Below are 19,585 nucleotides of genomic sequence, written 5' to 3'. Positions count from 1 at the left end.
TATACCTAGGTACCCAATATTAACATTATACCAATTTGTTAACGTCAGTTGTTCTTTTGAATCCTAGTTTTCCAAACGAAATGTTAATTTTCGACCTTCTGCACTATCAACAAGCAGAACAGTATCGTCAGCTTATTGGAAATTATTTAAAAATATCTCATTTACCAAAAGTACGTCTTCAGTATTTGCCATCGCCTCTCTGAATAGTTATTCAGAGTAAATATTGAACAATAGGGGTGACAAATCATAACCCTGTCCAACTCCTCTCTGGATATATTTCAGATTAATTATTGTCAACTTTAATGTTGCCAGTTTGTTGTAAACATAAATTTCCTATAGTCCTCAGATCATTATCTTTTATACCTGTTTCTCTGAGAGTATCCTTAAGTTTACCACGGTTTACTTTGTTGAAAGCGTTTTCGTAATCTAGAAAGCAAATGTATCATCAGTTACGTTTGTAGCTCTATTTTATATAGTGAATAGTACTTTCCTAGTTCCAAGTTCATTTCCAAACTGAAATTCGTTGTACAGCTGCTGTTCGAAGATTGTATATTGTTATCTTATGTAATGTGTTGAAAAGTCTTCAACATTCGGCGTATCAAACTTATGGATCTTAGTAGTAGTCTTCGCATTTTTTGGGAGATTTTTGATTTGACATTGGTATGAATATATAGATCAGAAAATCATCGGGAAAATTTCTGTTTGGTATATGATGTTAAACAGGTTTTATATAGGTTCACTAATACGGCCATACGGCCTAAATATTCAATTTTCTCACTTTCTCATTTTATTAGTTTTTATGACTTTACAATCCATTTGTAGCGTCTCAGTACTTCAGCATTTGTAACTCGTTAAAACCACGGAATTTTTAAAAATCACATGCTATGATTTTTTTGTGACGGATATTCTTGAGTTGGGGTTGATTTCATGTAATCGAATGAACTATCTTTCAGTAAAGTCATCCCAGGAACGCAACTCATAAATATTGGCAATATCATTTTAAAGTCTTCTACTTTAAAATGTATAATATAATATGTCTGCATTGCCAATATAAACGAGTCAGAAGAATATATAAATTATTAGAAGGATATTTTAATTAGCAACAACATTTTTGTTTAATTAGTAGTATTTTGTATTTTGACAGCGACATCCGATTTGGGCGTCGAAACGTTAATAAAATTATTTTTTTCAATTTAACTGTGGCTTATTTCCCATATAAATAGTTAATCATAAACATGCCATAAAGAAATAGCTTCAGAACAACACGGTATTTTCATTACACATATTTAGCACCAAATGTAAAATACTTTGAGAGTTCTAATTTCATCGCAATCTTTTTGTAGCGTCTCAGCACCTCAGCATTTGTAACTTTTTGAACCCAGAGTATTTTCGTTACACGCCTTTATAGCAGTACATTTTAAATGCTTTAAACTTTTCTATACGTCCAGCTTTCGATTCCATACAACAAATTGGAGGGATACATGACGCTTTAAGAGGTCTTATTTACAGTTCCAAAGCAAGGTATTTATCATTTTTGGCAATGGTTGTCTCGCAAATTCAGTTCCAGTACTTATTTCTCTGTTTTAGCCATTGTTCTCATTTATCCAGGTTTCTAGATATTTGTAATTGTTGACCCTTTTTTACTTGTTTTTCTTCGATGGCTAGGCTACCTATTATAAATATATTATTCATTTTGAGTTCGTGTTTGATACTACATTGATCTGATTTTTTGCTAAATATTGTACTGATTCTAGACTGTACGCTTAAATAACTGTATCATCTGCGATTCTTATATTGCTCAATTTTTTCCGTTTTTTCTATACCGTATTCCTCCTCTGATAATGCTTCCTTATAGTTTTGCTATATTTCCTCGATTTGTTCTTTGTAGTGGCAACGCGTGACTTTTTCTAAAGTGTTACCAAAACCAGATGCAAAAGATCTTATTTAAAAAAATGACGATATGGCTAAATGTATATATATATATATATATATATATATATATATATATATATATATATATATATATATATATATATATATATATATATATATATATATATATATATATATATATATATATATGCAAAAAGAATAAAGCTTCTAGCAAAGCTTGCTATTGCTTTTATGAATTAAAACGCCGTAATACATGGCATTGGAGCACAAATTCGTCAAAACTTCCGTGATTTAACTGGTACCAATAGACTGATATATCGATATTTCAAGGTCTCCCTCTCATCAGTCAGTCGAGCTGGTACTACAACTTAAATCACGGAAGTTTCTCTGAACGTCTCCAAAAATTTCGCCACTCTAGTGGCAGCTTACAGAGGCGCCATCTCTTTTGATGGCAGGGAACGAAGACGATTTAATAATACCGTCTCCTATCCTCTGAGCTATCGGAATGTGCAAAAAGAATAAAGCTTCTAGCAAAGCTTGCTATTGCTTTTATGAATTAAAACGCCATAATACATGGCATTGGAGCACAAATTCGTCAAAACTTCCGTGATTTAACTGGTACCAATAGACTGATATATCGATATTTCAAGGTCTCCCTCTCATCAGTCAGTCGAGATGGTACTACAACTTAAATCACGGAAGTTTCTCTGAACGTCTCCAAAAATTTCGCCACTCTAGTGGCAGCTTACAGAGGCGCCATCTCTTTTGATGGCAGGGAACGAAGACGATTTAATAATACCGTCTCCTATCCTCTGAGCTATCGGAATGTGCAAAAAGAATAAAGCTTCTATCAAAGCTTGCTATTGCTTTTATGAATTAAAACGCCATAATACATGGCATTGGAGCACAAATTCGTCAAAAAAGCAATAGAAGCTTTATTCTTTTTGCACATTCCGATAGCTCAGAGGATAGGAGACGGTATTAATAAATCGTCTTCGTTCCCTGCCATCAAAAGAGATGGCGCCTCTGTAAGCTGCCACTAGAGTGGCGAAATTTTTGGAGACGTTCAAAAAAACTTCCGTGATTTAAGTTGTAGTACCAGCTCGACTGACTGATGAGAGGGAGACCTTGAAATATCGATATATCAGTCTATTGGTACCAGTTAAATCACGGAAGTTTTGACGAATTTGTGCTCCAATGCCATGTATTATGGCGTTTTAATTAATATATATATATATATATATATATATATATATATATATATATATATATATATATATATATATATATATATATATATATATATATTGTTATATTTCTATTTGATATGAAAATTAAATTTTAATAATTATAAACAAAATTCAATTTAATATAAAATATTTTCAATTTTCTCAACCACGGGCATATAAATTTAGAACAACCTGTATACAACAAATTGTTATATTTAATTTTAAGAAGTGATTAAACGAAACTCGGGAAAATGCGCTTAGAATAAACAAAGTGAATGGCGTACCATTATCGTTGTTCGCGGAAGGTTCGATCATTAGCCTATGCTAAATAAAACTCAAGTGAAATCGATACTAGGTCATTATCGTTGTTCGCGGAAGGTTCGATCATTAGCCGATGCTAAATAAGACTTAGTGGAAGTAGATAATAGATCATTAAATTTTGTAATTAGTAGAAAGTAATTTTAGAATGGGAATTAACTATTTTTCTTTTGAAATCCATTAAGCATATTTAGAAAGATTAAAAATTGGTTTTGAGGAATACTGCGAATGAGAGTTGGTGGTGGAAGTTTGATTTGTGAATCTGGAAGGGATATTTAGAAAGTAGGGGAATGAATGACAAATAGAGATCAGAATGTTTTGAGCTGTCGAGAAGTGAAGTCCAGTGGTAGACGGTAGTGTACGGAGAGTGAGAAAGCCGGTGTAGTTCCGTGAGTGTGGAGTATCTATCGTGGAACGAGAGGTAGGCCAGGTTGAGAGTAAAAGAACCTCCTTGAGCCAAGAGTTCCCGGTAGCTGATTGCAGTTTCGAAAAAGGTAGAACACAGCATCACGACAGAAGCAGGAAACGAGAGCTATACGAGCTAGTTTCAGAGGAGAACATTACTGGAAGCCAGGACGAGGTTTTGATTGCAGCCAAGGATAGCAGGAAACGGGTCTTGTGTGAAGACATTCTCAGTTCACCAGAAAAAGGTCAGTCTCATTTGTTTGGACATGAATGTATGGGTTTTTCGTATTAAATACCACATTTAAAATTGAAGAAACATAATCAATAATATCAGAAAAGCTTCATCAAACTTAAATAGAATTGTTGCTAATAAATCATAATAGTTAAATGTTAATAAAAACTTTCAATTGGAAACCAAAAGGAAATAAGATTCCCATGTATAAATGTTATGTTTAAGAATAATAATATATACCAAATATTAAGCAGTGATTACCATTTAAATAAAATAAACAATATTTTGATTACAATTGTAACCCATATGTGTTATTATTTTACTCTTTTCTTTCCTATCCCGATTAGGAACCATTGAGAAATACTTAGAAGCCACGTAAGTAAGTAATTAATTTTATAAAAAGCCCTGAGATTGAAAACATATTGATATGTGATCTGGTAAATTAATTAGATTATTATTAATGCATTGATTAAATTAAATGACATATAAAAATATTATCTCATATCAATAATCAAGATCACATCAACTGTCGTCCAACGTGGAAAGCATTGTAAAGTATTTCTAGTGGCAAATTTGAAGGATAGAAAGAGTAAAGCCGGTATTTGAAAATTTATATGCCTGTGGTAAAAAGTGAGATACTTACATTTGATAACATAAAATTTTAGATCTCTTTAGGTACAAATTTTACATAACTGATTTAATATTTTATTTTTACGATATTTACATTTGATATATTTATTGACAATTTATAATATTTGGGTGAGAAAAAGTCGTCTTGGTAACATACTAGTAAAATTTCATATTTGGCGGGGACAGTACTTCTTGAAAATAAAATGTCTGTGACAAGAAGCCAAAGCAAAGACAACAAAAAACAAAAAGAACATTCAGACCAAGAAGATATTTTAGACACGACAATCATGGCATCAGAACAGCAAGAATTATCAGGAATAGATAAACTATTACAACTGATGCAACTCCAGTCACAAAAACTGGATGACAATCAAAGAGAAACAAAACAAGCAATGGATGAAGCAAAAAGGACAATGGATAAAAATCAAGAAGAAACATCAAAGAAAATGGATGAATCACAACAAAAAATGGATCAAAAAATGGAGGAAACACAACGAAAAATGGATGAAACACAACAAAAATTGGATCAAAAAATGGATGAAACACAACAGAAAATGGATGAAACACAACAAAAAATGGATGAAACACAACAAAAATTGGATAAAAAAATGGATGAAACACAACAAAAAATGAAACAAGCAATAGAAGAGAACAACAAGAAAATGGAGGAACGCATAGAAAAGGAAGTAAAAGGATGTTTAACAACAATGAAAAACGAGATGAAAGAACAAGAAATGAAAATTCAAAATAAAAATGGAGGAGTTAACGAATGGCCAGAAAAAAGAAATGGAAAGTTTGGAAAACAAGTTGCAAAACGCTATTCAAGCAATCAGAGAAGAAATGGAAAGAAAGATTGCGGAAATCAATATTCAACAAAATGTAGGAGAAAGAAGAGAAATGGTTATACATAGCACAGATGACGTGAAGATAAGGTTTGGCGGGGATGTAAGAAGATTACACCCAGTGCCATTCATAAATAGCCTGAAAAAGAAAATACAGCACATCGGAAATTTCGAAACAGCAAAAGAAACTATCAGAAACCATCTAAAATATGAAGCAAGCCTATGGTTCGATTGCAAAGAAGAAGAATTTGACAGTTGGCAACAATTTGAACAAAAATTTTTGAATTATTTCTGGGGAAAAGTCCAACAATTGGAAATTAACAAGGAATTGCAAAATGGGAAATACAATGATAGGATGGGTATATCAGAAAGGACATATGCATTACAAATTTACTATAACGCAAAACATTTACAATATAATTACTCATCGGAACAATTAGTCGAACTGATTGCAAGACATTTCGAGGAAACGCTGGAAGACCATATCACATTGCAAAATTACAAAGACATAGATAGTTTATGCCAATTCCTACAAATAAGAGAATCACGTATAAGAGAAAGAAAATCAAGAAGGTCGCGAGAAGATTACAGGCCCCGAGAAACACAAGATTACAGAGATAGAAATCAAAATAGGAGGGACTATACAAGACGAGATTTCAATCCCAGAAGGGAAAACGAAAATAGAGACAACGGAAGAGGAAATTATGAACAAAGAAATAGGCAATGGAATGAGGACAGAAATCGAGAATACCAGAATAGAAACACCACACGCTCAAATCAAGAAAACAGAAATAATGGTAGACAAAATGAACAGGGATATCGAGAAAACCGAAACAGATCCGACAGACCAAGAGAAAATAGAAGAGAAGTAAATAATACCCAGACAGATGAATATGACGGAGAGAGACATTATGACGAAAATATAAACAACGATGAGCAACCGGCGTTTTTTTCACGACGGCGCTCACTAAAAACCAAAAATCAAACAGGAATCTTTTGTAACCCCAAGGAGTTTATTAAATTGGCAAGAAACAACGAAAAGAAAAATGGAGTTAATTTAAAATTTGTGGATGGATTTATCAACGAGAAACCAATTAAAATTATGATAGACACTGGATCTGAAATAACATTGGTCAACAGAAAACTAATAGAAGAAGTTAACTTAACAAATTTAATTTACAAAATACCTAGGGTAAATTTAGTGTGCGCAAACAAACGGACATTGGAAACTATAAATGAAGGCATACGAGTAATGGTACGACTGGGTAAGAAGATGTATGCACTACAATGTGTAATAATGCCAAACATGTCACATGACATGATAGTAGGAGTTGACGAATTGGCAGAAAAACATGTAGTGATAGATTTTAAAAATAATACGATGAATATAACAGAAGAAAAAGAAGAAGAACAGGACAAGGAACAGGAGAAACAAAATACGGACGAATCAGGTAAAGAACAAACAGTGGAAATGAATTTGGCAACGAAGCAAGGACAAAGAAGAAAAGGGAAAAAAAGTCAGAAAAAGACAAAAGAAAATGAAACCTGTGGCTCCTCAAAAGAAGAGATGAGCCCAGAAGAAGAAAAATTGAGAGTATCAAAAGCAAAAGAAAACTGGGATTCCTCAAAAGAAGAGATGAGCTCACGAGAAGAAGAAATAAAGCTAACAAATGAAAGCGAAAAAGATATGATCGAAACAGTGGCATTTGAAGAGGAGGCATATGAAAACGAGGATGCAGAATACACGGTAAAAGTATGTGAAAAATCCGAGGAATTTATAATATTCACGATGTACACAAATATCACGAATAAAAGACAGAATTACATGAAGTAGATAGTAAGTTAGGATATAAGACGTAGATTAAAGTAAGGAAATATACAGGGAGTTGATTTTGCCTCGAGAAAATTTATTTAAAAAATGCAGATAAATTTTATCGAATACAAGGCGGGGATTTGTTATATTTCTATTTGATATGAAAATTAAATTTTAATAATTATAAACAAAATTCAATTTAATATAAAATATTTTCAATTTTCTCAACCACGGGCATATAAATTTAGAACAACCTGTATACAACAAATTGTTATATTTAATTTTAAGAAGTGATTAAACGAAACTCGGGGAAAATGCGCTTAGAATAAACAAAGTGAATGGCGTACCATTATCGTTGTTCGCGGAAGGTTCGATCATTAGCCTATGCTAAATAAAACTCAAGTGAAATCGATACTAGGTCATTATCGTTGTTCGCGGAAGGTTCGATCATTAGCCGATGCTAAATAAGACTTAGTGGAAGTAGATAATAGATCATTAAATTTTGTAATTAGTAGAAAGTAATTTTAGAATGGGAATTAACTATTTTTCTTTTGAAATCCATTAAGCATATTTAGAAAGATTAAAAATTGGTTTTGAGGAATACTGCGAATGAGAGTTGGTGGTGGAAGTTTGATTTGTGAATCTGGAAGGGATATTTAGAAAGTAGGGGAATGAATGACAAATAGAGATCAGAATGTTTTGAGCTGTCGAGAAGTGAAGTCCAGTGGTAGACGGTAGTGTACGGAGAGTGAGAAAGCCGGTGTAGTTCCGTGAGTGTGGAGTATCTATCGTGGAACGAGAGGTAGGCCAGGTTGAGAGTAAAAGAACCTCCTTGAGCCAAGAGTTCCCGGTAGCTGATTGCAGTTTCGAAAAAGGTAGAACACAGCATCACGACAGAAGCAGGAAACGAGAGCTATACGAGCTAGTTTCAGAGGAGAACATTACTGGAAGCCAGGACGAGGTTTTGATTGCAGCCAAGGATAGCAGGAAACGGGTCTTGTGTGAAGACATTCTCAGTTCACCAGAAAAAGGTCAGTCTCATTTGTTTGGACATGAATGTATGGGTTTTTCGTATTAAATACCACATTTAAAATTGAAGAAACATAATCAATAATATCAGAAAAGCTTCATCAAACTTAAATAGAATTGTTGCTAATAAATCATAATAGTTAAATGTTAATAAAAACTTTCAATTGGAAACCAAAAGGAAATAAGATTCCCATGTGTAAATGTTATGTTTAAGAATAATAAGATATAGCAAATATTAAGCAGTGATTGCCATTTAAATAAAATAAACAATATTTTGATTACAATTGTAACCCATATGTGTTATTATTTTACTCTTTTCTTTCCTATCCCGATTAGGAACCATTGAGAAATACTTAGAAGCCACGTAAGTAAGTAATTAATTTTATAAAAAGCCCTGAGATTGAAAACATATTGATATGTGATCTGGTAAATTAATTAGATTATTATTAATGCATTGATTAAATTAAATGACATATAAAAATATTATCTCATATCAATAATCAAGATCACATCAATATATATATATATATATATATATATATATATATATATATATATATATATATATATATATATATATATATATATATATTTATATAGCTTCAATAATATCATTTTGTATATCACTTGAAACTCTCGAAAAAACAGTTAATGTTTCTAGATGTTGGCAAAATTTTTGATCTTTTTTTGCAATGAATGTTGACAATTCCCTGTAATTGCCTCGATTATCAAAGTCGTTGCCCTCAAAATGACCACGCAACGCTAGTTCTTGTTTGGCCAAAAAACATACGGTATCTTTTATACCTAAGGTGCTAAGGATATACCTATGTATCTATTTTTTTAATAAACTCATTATGTTTAGCAATATTTGCTTTAATAGCTTGGTTAAGAGAACTTTCGATTCTTGTTTTGCCAAACTGAATCAAATTGGGTATACCTCTTACATGTAGGTAACGGAGAAATTTCATGTCTCCTTTTTAAAACTCCAAAACTATTTAAATCGTGAACCTGGTCCACCCATTTTTCTGTAGAAACCAGAAGACATGGCCGACAATAATCTCATTTTTTTTAACACTCATCATGGTCACTCGGACACGGACACGGACACGGACACTCCTCCATGGTTAACTGCACGCACACTTTTTATACGTACTGTAACCTAATTTAAATCTGGTATGTAACAGGGCTACTAATATACACAGCGCGCTTACGGGCTTACGCCGTCGCTCCTACAAAATTTTCAGAAACTAGCCGATCCCGAGCGACAGTGAAGATATAACCATTGTAATCACAAATGAGACTGGTAACAGAGTATAATTAAAGTGCAACTGAGTCACATAAACTCGCCAATATTGTCGTGTGTCTACGAGTAGTTGGCTATTTACTGAATTAGATACTATTAACATATAATATAATAATATATTTCTATTGGTAAATGGAATTATTCATAGTCATAAAATATTTATTTACAAGATTTGGTAACAGTGGTTACATTGACGCTTCGCCAGTGAGTTTTTGCTTGATGACGGAGAAAACGTAAATACCTTAACCTTAGAATGAAGAAGAGAAAAGCAAAAATTTATTCTATGGCGGACAAAAAGTAATCTTCTACTAGACATAACAAGGTTGTTGGTGAGATTTGAAGAATAAAAAGTTACTCTTATTTGATAAACTCCAATTTTTGTTTATAATAATTTTGAAGGTATTCTCCTCTGTGGCTCAATGGTAAAAGAGCCTACCTTTGTATTAATGAGTCGTGAGTTCGAATCTCATTAGGGGTAGGAAAAGTAACAAGACATCTACTCAACACACACTACATACTACAATAGGTATCTGATTGTACCATGCCAATGGCCATTAGTTGTCGAGGCATTAAGCTAAATAAAAAAAATGAAGGTAAAATATAAAGTTTTTATTTAGATGCGTACTTGACGTAACAATCTTTTAGAATTTGGACCAGTTAGGTCAGAGACTTTGTTAATACAGTGGAACCTGCTTATTAGAATCCCTGTTATAGGAATATCTCGGTTTAAGGAATACAAATTTGCGGTCCCGAAAAGTTTCCATTTACTCATTAATAAATGTAACCGCTTATAGGAATACGTTTTAGTAAAACAGTACCGCTTTATATAATATTATTCAGATAAATCAAAAAATTTTTATATACAAATTCCCAAGGGCCTAGCCGGTTAAGAAGATGAAAAGTGCCCCCAACTCGAATCGAATTCCATATAGGTCGCTGTTTATCATATAAAGTGAAACTCACTTTCTGAAATTTTTAGCCCCCTAGGTGGTCATGTGACCCACCTAGAGCCTAATTAGGGTTTTTATGTTTTTATTTTTTATCTCAGCCGCATCCAGAACTAGCGAAAAACTTTAAATAAAAAAATTGTAAACTTTAAAAAGATCTGTCCGAAAATTTTTTTTTTATTTTCGGCGGGAAATTTAAATTTTAGAACGATTTTAAAATTTTAAATGAGTATAAAAAAATAACTAGGACATTCGTTTTCACGAAAAAAATATATAACGTGTATTTTTGCATAATGAAATGAATTATTTGAATTTTTTAAATTGTTGAAAAGCACCTTTAAAAATAAAAAACTGCATTTTTTCGGTTTTTTTTTTTCGTTTTTTGATACAATTTTATACATGTTTTTCAAAAAAAGGTAACACCGTCACTAGAATAGGTAAAACACGGAAAAATAATTGGGGTTTGCTTAATAAAACCTTTTTGTAACGCAATCCATTTTCAAGATACAGGGCGTTGAAGAAAATAAAATTTTACATATTTTTTACGATTTTGCCGAAACTACTGGCAGCATTGTAATAAAACTTGGCGGGTTTTAAGAGGCAGTTATTGTGCATGTTTTGACATACGATTAAGGATTTGATATTTGGTAATGGTCTGAAATTTTCAAAGAAAAAAGGATAGTACGCCACTGACATATTTCAAATTAACAATCATTTTTGAATTCCCCGTTCAATTTGCGATAAAAAAAACTATCTTCAATCGTTTTGCTGCAAAATCGTCGTATGAAAAAATAGGAAATTAGATTTTTTGTCACAAATTGAACGAGGAATTCAAAAACGATTGTTAATTTGAAATATGTCAGTGGCGTAGTATCTTTATTCTTTAAAAAGTTCAGACCATTACCCCTATGCGCCCCAATAATAAATATAAAATTCTTAATTGTATGTCAAAAAATGCAAAACAACTACCTCTTAAAACTCGCCAAATTTTATTACAATGTTACCAGTAGTTTCGGCAAAATCGTAAAAAATGTGTAAAATTTTGTTTTCTTCAACGCCCTGTATATTGAAAATGGATGGCATTACAAAAAAAATTTATTGAGCAAACCCCAAATATTTTTCAGTTTTTTACCTATTCTAGTGACGGTGTTACCTTTTTTGAAAAAGATGTATAAAATTGTATCAAAAAACGAAAAAAAAAAACCAAAAAAATGCGGTTTTTTATTTTTAAAGGTGCGTTTCACCAATTTTAAAAATTTGAAAAAATTCAGGCTGAAACAGAATGCAAAAATACACGTTTTATATTTTTTCGTGAAAACGAATGTCTTAGTTATTTTTTTATACTCATTTAAAATTTTAAAATCGTTCTAAAATTTAAATTTCCCGCCAAAAATTAAAAAAAAAATTTCGGACCGAACTTTTTAAAGCTTACAACTTTTTTATTTAAAGTTTGTCGCTAGTTCTCGATGCGGCCGAGATAAAAAATAATAACATAAAAACCCTAATTAGGCTCAGGTGGCCTACATGACCACTTAGGGGGCTAAAAATTTCAGAAAGTGAGTTTCACTATATATGCTAAACGGCGACCTATATGGAATTCGAATCGAGTTGGGGGCACTTTTCATCATCTTACCCGGCTAGGCCCTTTACATGGTTTCTGGTTTATAGAGTCTGTCAGGTAATATTTTATTACTTCGTTGTGGGCACCAATAATTCTTTCACAGATCATAAATTAGGTACTTTTTCATTTTTGTAAACATTTTATTGCTTACCAACTGTGTTGCCAGTCAATAGATTTTAAGACGGCGCACATGGATTCGCTCCCAACCCCTATAAAACCACTTTTATTGTACACGAGTTGGCTCCGAAACTCATACCCGAAAGTTAAGTTATGACCGAAGGGTTAGGTCTTCCTACCTGAACCCGGGAGCGAATCCATGTGCAGCCTTTTAAGAAACGGTTAATTTGGTCATAACCGCTTGTTTATCAGAAGTTTTCTTTAAGGCCAATCCAATGTCAACTTTTTAATCATTATAATTTAGAGCAAAAAGTGAATAATATTTTATGTAAAACAAGATTACCGATTATATTTCCACAAAAAAATAAATAATTCTGTTGTATGTATTTAAACAAGAAAATATATAATATATATTATTATAAAAATTCAATGGGAAAATACCCAGTAGCCGGCTGTATACCATAATTAAAAAATCATACAGAAGTAAAAAACTTCATTTGTACAACGGTATAAAAAGTTTATTAAAAACTATTAAAAGTCATCCAAAAGGATCTGCAAAACGTTTTCGATCTAGGTCAGATCATCTTCAGTGCGTTCTGGCTAGTACATGGAACTAGCAACCTTATGAAAATGGTAACATCGAGAAATATGGTTTACATGATAATTCTATAATATTTATAGCGACTCCAAGTCGATGTTAAAGGATTAATTTATGTGTTAGGAGTGCTCAAAGGGCAACATGGTTCCCTGCTCGATAAAAAATCGTGGTTCTTGCCAGTTCAATGGACACAGACCAACCTGGTTGGTTATCGAGCAGGGAACCATGTTGCCCTTTGAGCACTCCTAACACATAAATTAATCCTTTAACATCGACTTGGAGTCGCTATAAATATTATAGAATTATCATGTAAACCATATTTCTCGATGTTACCATTTTCATAAGGTTGCTAGTTCCATGTACTAGGCAGAACGCCCTGAAGATGATCTGATCTAGATCGAAAACGTTTTGCAGATCCTTTTGGATGACTTTTAATAGTTTTTAATAAATTTTTTATATTATTGTACAAATGAAGTTTTTTACTTCTGTATGATATATTATTATCTACATATTGCACACATTTCATACGTATTGGTGTATGCATGCATATACATAGTATGTACAAAGTACATTATGTACTATTATTAGATACGTATATTCGGTACAATTATTTCTACTATTAGTCACCAGTGATCGGTTATTAGAATATCCCGGTTATAGGAATATTTTTGATTGGCACGAAGGCTATTCCAATAAGCGGGTTCGACTGTACAACAATTGCTCGTGATACATTTTATGACATTGGCAAAAACATTCTTATTATGTTTAAGAGAATTACTATTACATACCTAATACCATAACAGAATTACTACATACCTAATATCCACAGCAGGGATACCCGTACCTTCGCGAAATGCCCTAGTTGTTTCGCATATGAAATGATATTCTTCCCAACAATCTTTATTACTCCACTGTAGTAGATTATTAATAATTTTAGCTTGTATGCATTGATAATCTTTATTTGCATCTGGTTGTCTCTGTAACCAATTAAAGTAAGTTATCGTCCTACCGGTGGTAAACCAAATCCATCTGTTTGAATCTGGAAGTTTCGTACCTGATGTCCAAAACTCGACACTTCCATCACCTAAAATATGAAAAGAATGCCAATTAAAATACTTACTCTATAAAAACCTTACTTATCAGAGAATCAAAAAGACATAATCGTCATCATCATCATTGGTGCTATAAAGTTAAGAATTAAACATTCTGAGCTAATTCCTCTATTCAGTGCTATTCGTTACATTTTGGTCTATTTTCGTATTTTTACCAACATTAATATCACTAGACAGTGAGAATAAATTGACAATAATGCGACAACTTTTCGAAAACTTGGTGCCTGGCAATAGACACGAGAGCCCGGAGGGCTCGAGTGACTATTGCCGAATGGAAATCATTTTAGGAAAAAAATTGGAGCATTATTTTCTTATTTATTCTAACCATCGTGTGATATTCGACAGGTTATTTTTTAATACCTACATACAAAATTCATGTCTGTGTATAAAAACTTTCAGTGATATTTATCCCAATTAATGTGATACACATTTTTCAACTTGTCAAAGTGAATAAGCCCATTGCTATTAGATATATTTATAAACCAACTTGAAACAACAATTTCTAAACATCCCGTATTTAAACAGTTCTTATATTGGTGGAGATACGTGGATGATATATTAGTATGCTTTACAGAAACTAACAGACCACTTGACCAATTTCTATCATACATTAATTCACTTCATAATAATATTGAGTTTACAATAGAAACAGAACAGTATAATTCCATAAACTTTCTAGATGTAACGATTACCAGACTACACAACAAACATGAGTTCTCCGTATATCATAAACCTACCCATACTGACACAACCATACACAATTCATCGTCTCATCCTACACAACACAAATTAGCAGCCTACCATAGCATGATACATAGACTGACAGAAATTCCCATGACAAAAAATAACTTCGAGATAGAACTAAACATCATTAAACAAATAGCAGTAAACAATGGCTATAACGAACAAACAGTTAACAAAATTTTAAACCAAAAACTCCATAAGAAAGCCCTGAAATTAGTGTATCCACCACCACAGAAAGAACCCAGTACCTTCTGCTCTCTCACATATACTGGCAAGATAACAACAAAAATAGCCAGATACATAAAAAAGAAAGGAATAACACCAGCCTTCAGAACTAACAACAACTTAAGTAAATATATTAAGAACAATAAAAGCCCAAAGAGAAAGCAACTACAGAGTGGTGTGTACAAACTAACTTGTGGGGACTGTCCGAAAACTTACATCGGTCAAACTGGCAGAACCTTTGACAAACGGATAGCAGAACACAAAAGGGCTTTCAACAATAGAAAAACAGACACCTCTACATAAGCACTTCACCTTCTAGATCATAGTCATTCTTTCAATGAAGAGTTTCAAATTCTGCATATCCAAAATAAAGGCCTTAAGCTATCTTTTTTAGAATCTATGGAAATTAATAAGTTGAAAAATACAGATATAATTCTGAATGACCAACTCGAGACAAACAGCTCCCCACTCCTCAACCTCTTCAGTTAAAGACTTAAAAAGGCAAACACATTGTAAATTCTATCTCTTGAGAAAGGCACTCTGCCGAAACAGCTGTAGTCACTTAGTTGTAATAAATTTTGTGGAAGTATAGAAAACAAACGTTTTCAGTGTTTTGTTGTTAGATAAAATGAACTTCCATCAAGTAACGGTCTAATCCATCAATAATTTTATTTAGTACATACAACTGTTTACGTTTTAATAGCATAACCTGAATCTTATTTTTTCTTCTTATTCTTTTTTTGGACTATGGCCTTGACAATTATCCAGTAACAAGGACTAATATAATTGGCCAATATAATTAAAAGTGCGAATAAAGTTGCAGAGCGTAGAAATAGGTGTCGCTTTGCCGAACTTGCACGGTCCCAATACATAATATAACAAAATAGGTATATTTAGTTAGTTGTTTTAATTTGATCCGACGCACGCCCTGAAGGCACTAAGGATTATGAGAAAGAAAGAAGAAGTTTTAATTTTTAAGTCTGTTTAGTTATGAAAGTATAGATAAATATGTTTCAGAAAGAAAACTCGGTCAATCATGAAGAGAGGGAAACTAGCCCTCAAAAAAAAGGTAAATGAAAAGCGCGGACCTCATGTTGGCTATGATCCTCAATGGTCCGAGGGCCAGAGACCATATAGTTTTTCAAAAATATCAGAAAGTAAAGTACTTGTGAGTAGTCCTAGATACGATGCAAACTTTGGTGAGCACGTTAAATACGCCGTTTGCTGGGCAAAGGGAAGAACCGCGCCGCTGACCAGGATTACTCTCAACGTGAGAGGATCAATAACTGTTCAAAGGTGAATTTTAATGGAAGTGGTTCACTCTGCTGTATTCTGCGCAGTACGGGTATGTAACAAGTAGGTTTAACATTAAGAACTACAGGATGATGCTAGAGAAAGACCAAAGATAAGCACTAAAGTACTACTCAGGTTAGCACGTGCATATAAAATAATATTAACAATAGCCATACAAGTGATCGAGAGTATATTATCCATACACCTATTGCTCAAGGAAGGAACAGAAATCTGGGATGGGACGGGAATATTGAGCAGGAGAAAATATTAACTAGAAATAAGAGCATAACGGAGTGCCAGGAAGAATAGATAAATGAACATAAGATAATAATTCCAAATATTGCAGAATGAACTTTACTTTACTTTAATACTTTAGAGTACTAACTAAATACAGAAACGAATTACAGAGGACTCTAAACAACATAATGCAGGCAGCACTGAGGGAAAAGACTGAATAAAGGGAATACTGGAGAGGCAAAAATAGAGATACAGAGAAAGAGGGAGAAGGGCTATTAATAGGATACATTTGCATATATCCAAGCTTGGATAGAACCTACCGCATTAATAGTCCGGATGAGGTATTGGACTTAGTTGGTACGCAGGCTGCTATGCATTTATCTGTGAACACGACTACTCTGAGGACCTCTTCCACCCTGAATCCAGCACACGCCATGTCATACTGGGGACACAGCCTGGTAGGGTGTTTAGAAGATTTACCACCTCCTTCCCATAAAAAAAATATAAGGGTGTCATATTTAAAGAACTAGTTTTAAGTTACGTGTATAAATTTTAGAATAGGAACTTATAGTGAGAGACCAAAAATGGCCAAAAAAATATATGTAATGTTATTTCGCTGGTTTGAAAAAGTATCTTAATGATAAATTAATGTTTAAATTGTTGGTTTTAGTGTCTACCCTGGGCTAATTAGCAAAATACAAGGAAAAGTTATTTACCAGCAATTTTATTGCTGTAATCGAATCATATGATTGAATATATTAATAATATAATATGCAAAGTCCTCAGATAGTGTGCTACTTTTTTTTATAAATACAATGGCGCCCGAAAATCGTGCTTTTTTTTTCAATTTTTGCTCTATAACTCCAAAGATTTTAACCTTACACGAAAAAACTTAAATAAAATTTCACCAAAATTAAATTCTGCATAGAGGCGTGTTTTTCCCGATTTACTTTGACGAAAATTTTTCCCGGAAAATGCTGTTTTCCCAACAAAATCTTCAATTTTCAACTAAAATTTTAGATACTTGGTAATATAAAAGCTCTTTTTGTATAGACTACAATTCCAGAAGCCGATGGAAATTGAATAGACAGTTTAGCAACAATTGAATTATTTAATAAAAATTTACGGTCGCTATATAAACCGGGAGATATTAACAGAAGCTCAACCACGATTTTCTAAGTCCTGCCCTTTGCAATACTGGAAGGTTAGAGAAGGTACTTACAATTTGTGGAAAAATCCACGGGTTTTTTGTGACATTTTCCTGTGAAAATTAGATTTTCCATGAAAAAAAAAAAAAATTGGGAGTTGCGATGAATTTTTAAGTCCTGTCATATCCATAGAATAACAGGATACTATCTATTTTATGAAGAAATTTTTTTGGGCAGGACGGTTGCAAAAGGACTAAGGGAGTATACAGATATACAAACATGTAATGAAAATAATGAAATTTTCATAATTTTCTAAGTCCTGCCAACTTAATAAATTAATCACATTTATTTCAAAATGACCAAAAAAAATGCTGGCATGATGTCACCTAATCTTTAACTGCACTTGTTTCTTGGAAAATTCTGTATAAAATTTTCACTCTGGTTCCGTGATTTTCTAAGTCATAAAATAAATTTTGTTATAAAATAAATAATTTCAGTAGACATTATTCAAAATGGCAGGATGTTTAGTTACACCTTTTTTACTATATATATTTAAAACATTTGTAAGAAAATTCGTGGAAAATTACACGATTTTCTAAGTCATGCCATTTCGCACATATCTCAAGAAGGTTAATATAAATCTATTTTCAAGGAGGCAGGATGGTTGTATAGTTATTTCGTATAGAAAAATTAAATTGTGTGTCTGTAAAATTATTTCAGGGTGTTATACAAACATATTCATATCACCACAATTTTCTGAGTCATACCATGTCGAGTATGCTTAAAAAACACTAATCTAAAACCGTTTACAACTTGGCAGGATAACCGCAAAAATGAATAATACAAAAAATTAATGTGTATATCATTAAAACAATCGTATTCTATTAAATATTATTTTCCTGAATAATGTCTCGGAATTTTTACACACTTTTCAAATCTGATAGCAAACTGTAACATCTTTATTTTAAGTGATCAGATCATATTTTTATCTAAGTAAACGCAATAAAAGTAAATAAACAATTTTTACAATTTATTGGTTATAGTAGGGAATTTACCTACCCATTATATTATACAGGGTATCCAGAAGCTCTCATAACAAACGAAAACCGGAGATTCCTCAGATAATTTTAAGAAAATTTAACTAAATTCACCTAGTTCAAAAATGCTTCCGTGGAAAGCTAGAGCTCTTTAAAGATGGCGTCTTGTAATTCATCATCGTCATAATTCAACCCGGATCTATCCAATGCTGGATGTAGGTCTCCCTCAGTCTTCTCCATGCATTTCTGTCCTGTGCTGTCTGCATCAAGTTTCTGTCGATCCGTTTGATGTCATCAGACCATCTGGTTGGCGGACTACCTCAACTTCGATATGCTTCGTCTAGAAGAAGCATATCGAAGTCTTGTAATTAGTTTCTTTACAATAGCTGCATAACGCTCTTATTTGGAAAAACGAAAACTGGTACACTTATTTATCTTCCAGAGGTCAATTGTCAAATGTCAATTATCAATTGTCAATTTTTAGTACCGGTCATATGGTTACCGTTTTGGGTAGGGAAACGGATATTTTATAGAATAACTTTTCTGTCTAACTTTTAGGCATTTCTGACACTGGATAATTAAATTCTGGGATAGTTTTTTACTAAAAGGTACTTTTGCTTTAACTCAGAAAAATACGCAGTGTTCTAGAAAAATCGATTTGAAAAATTTTTCGTTTTTTGGTTTTTTGATTTTAAAAGAATTTAGAAAAATTCTATTTATGAAAACGAAAACTGCTACGTTTATTTCTCTTCCAGAGATGAATCGATTTTATCAATGGTGAATTTCTAGTACTGGTCATAGGCATCCGTCTT

The 19,585-nt window shown here is 32.6% G+C and overlaps 1 protein-coding gene across 2 annotated transcripts in view; it reads right to left on the bottom strand.

Annotated features, from left to right (window-relative positions):
- The window catches only part of LOC114328629 (lithostathine-1), a 48,685-nt gene that overhangs the window by 13,824 nt on the left and 15,276 nt on the right, over positions 1-19,585 (bottom strand). For both annotated transcript variants that reach the window (XM_050655799.1, XM_050655800.1), the window contains exon 4: positions 13,794-14,061. In XM_050655799.1, the coding sequence (XP_050511756.1) occupies positions 13,794-14,061 (268 nt within the window). The remainder of the gene's footprint in view (positions 1-13,793; positions 14,062-19,585) is intronic.

The sequence above is a fragment of the Diabrotica virgifera genome, chromosome 7 (assembly GCF_917563875.1).
Source record: "Diabrotica virgifera virgifera chromosome 7, PGI_DIABVI_V3a".
Lineage (NCBI taxonomy): Eukaryota > Metazoa > Arthropoda > Insecta > Coleoptera > Chrysomelidae > Diabrotica > Diabrotica virgifera.
This window is presented reverse-complemented; position numbering and strand designations above follow the sequence as displayed.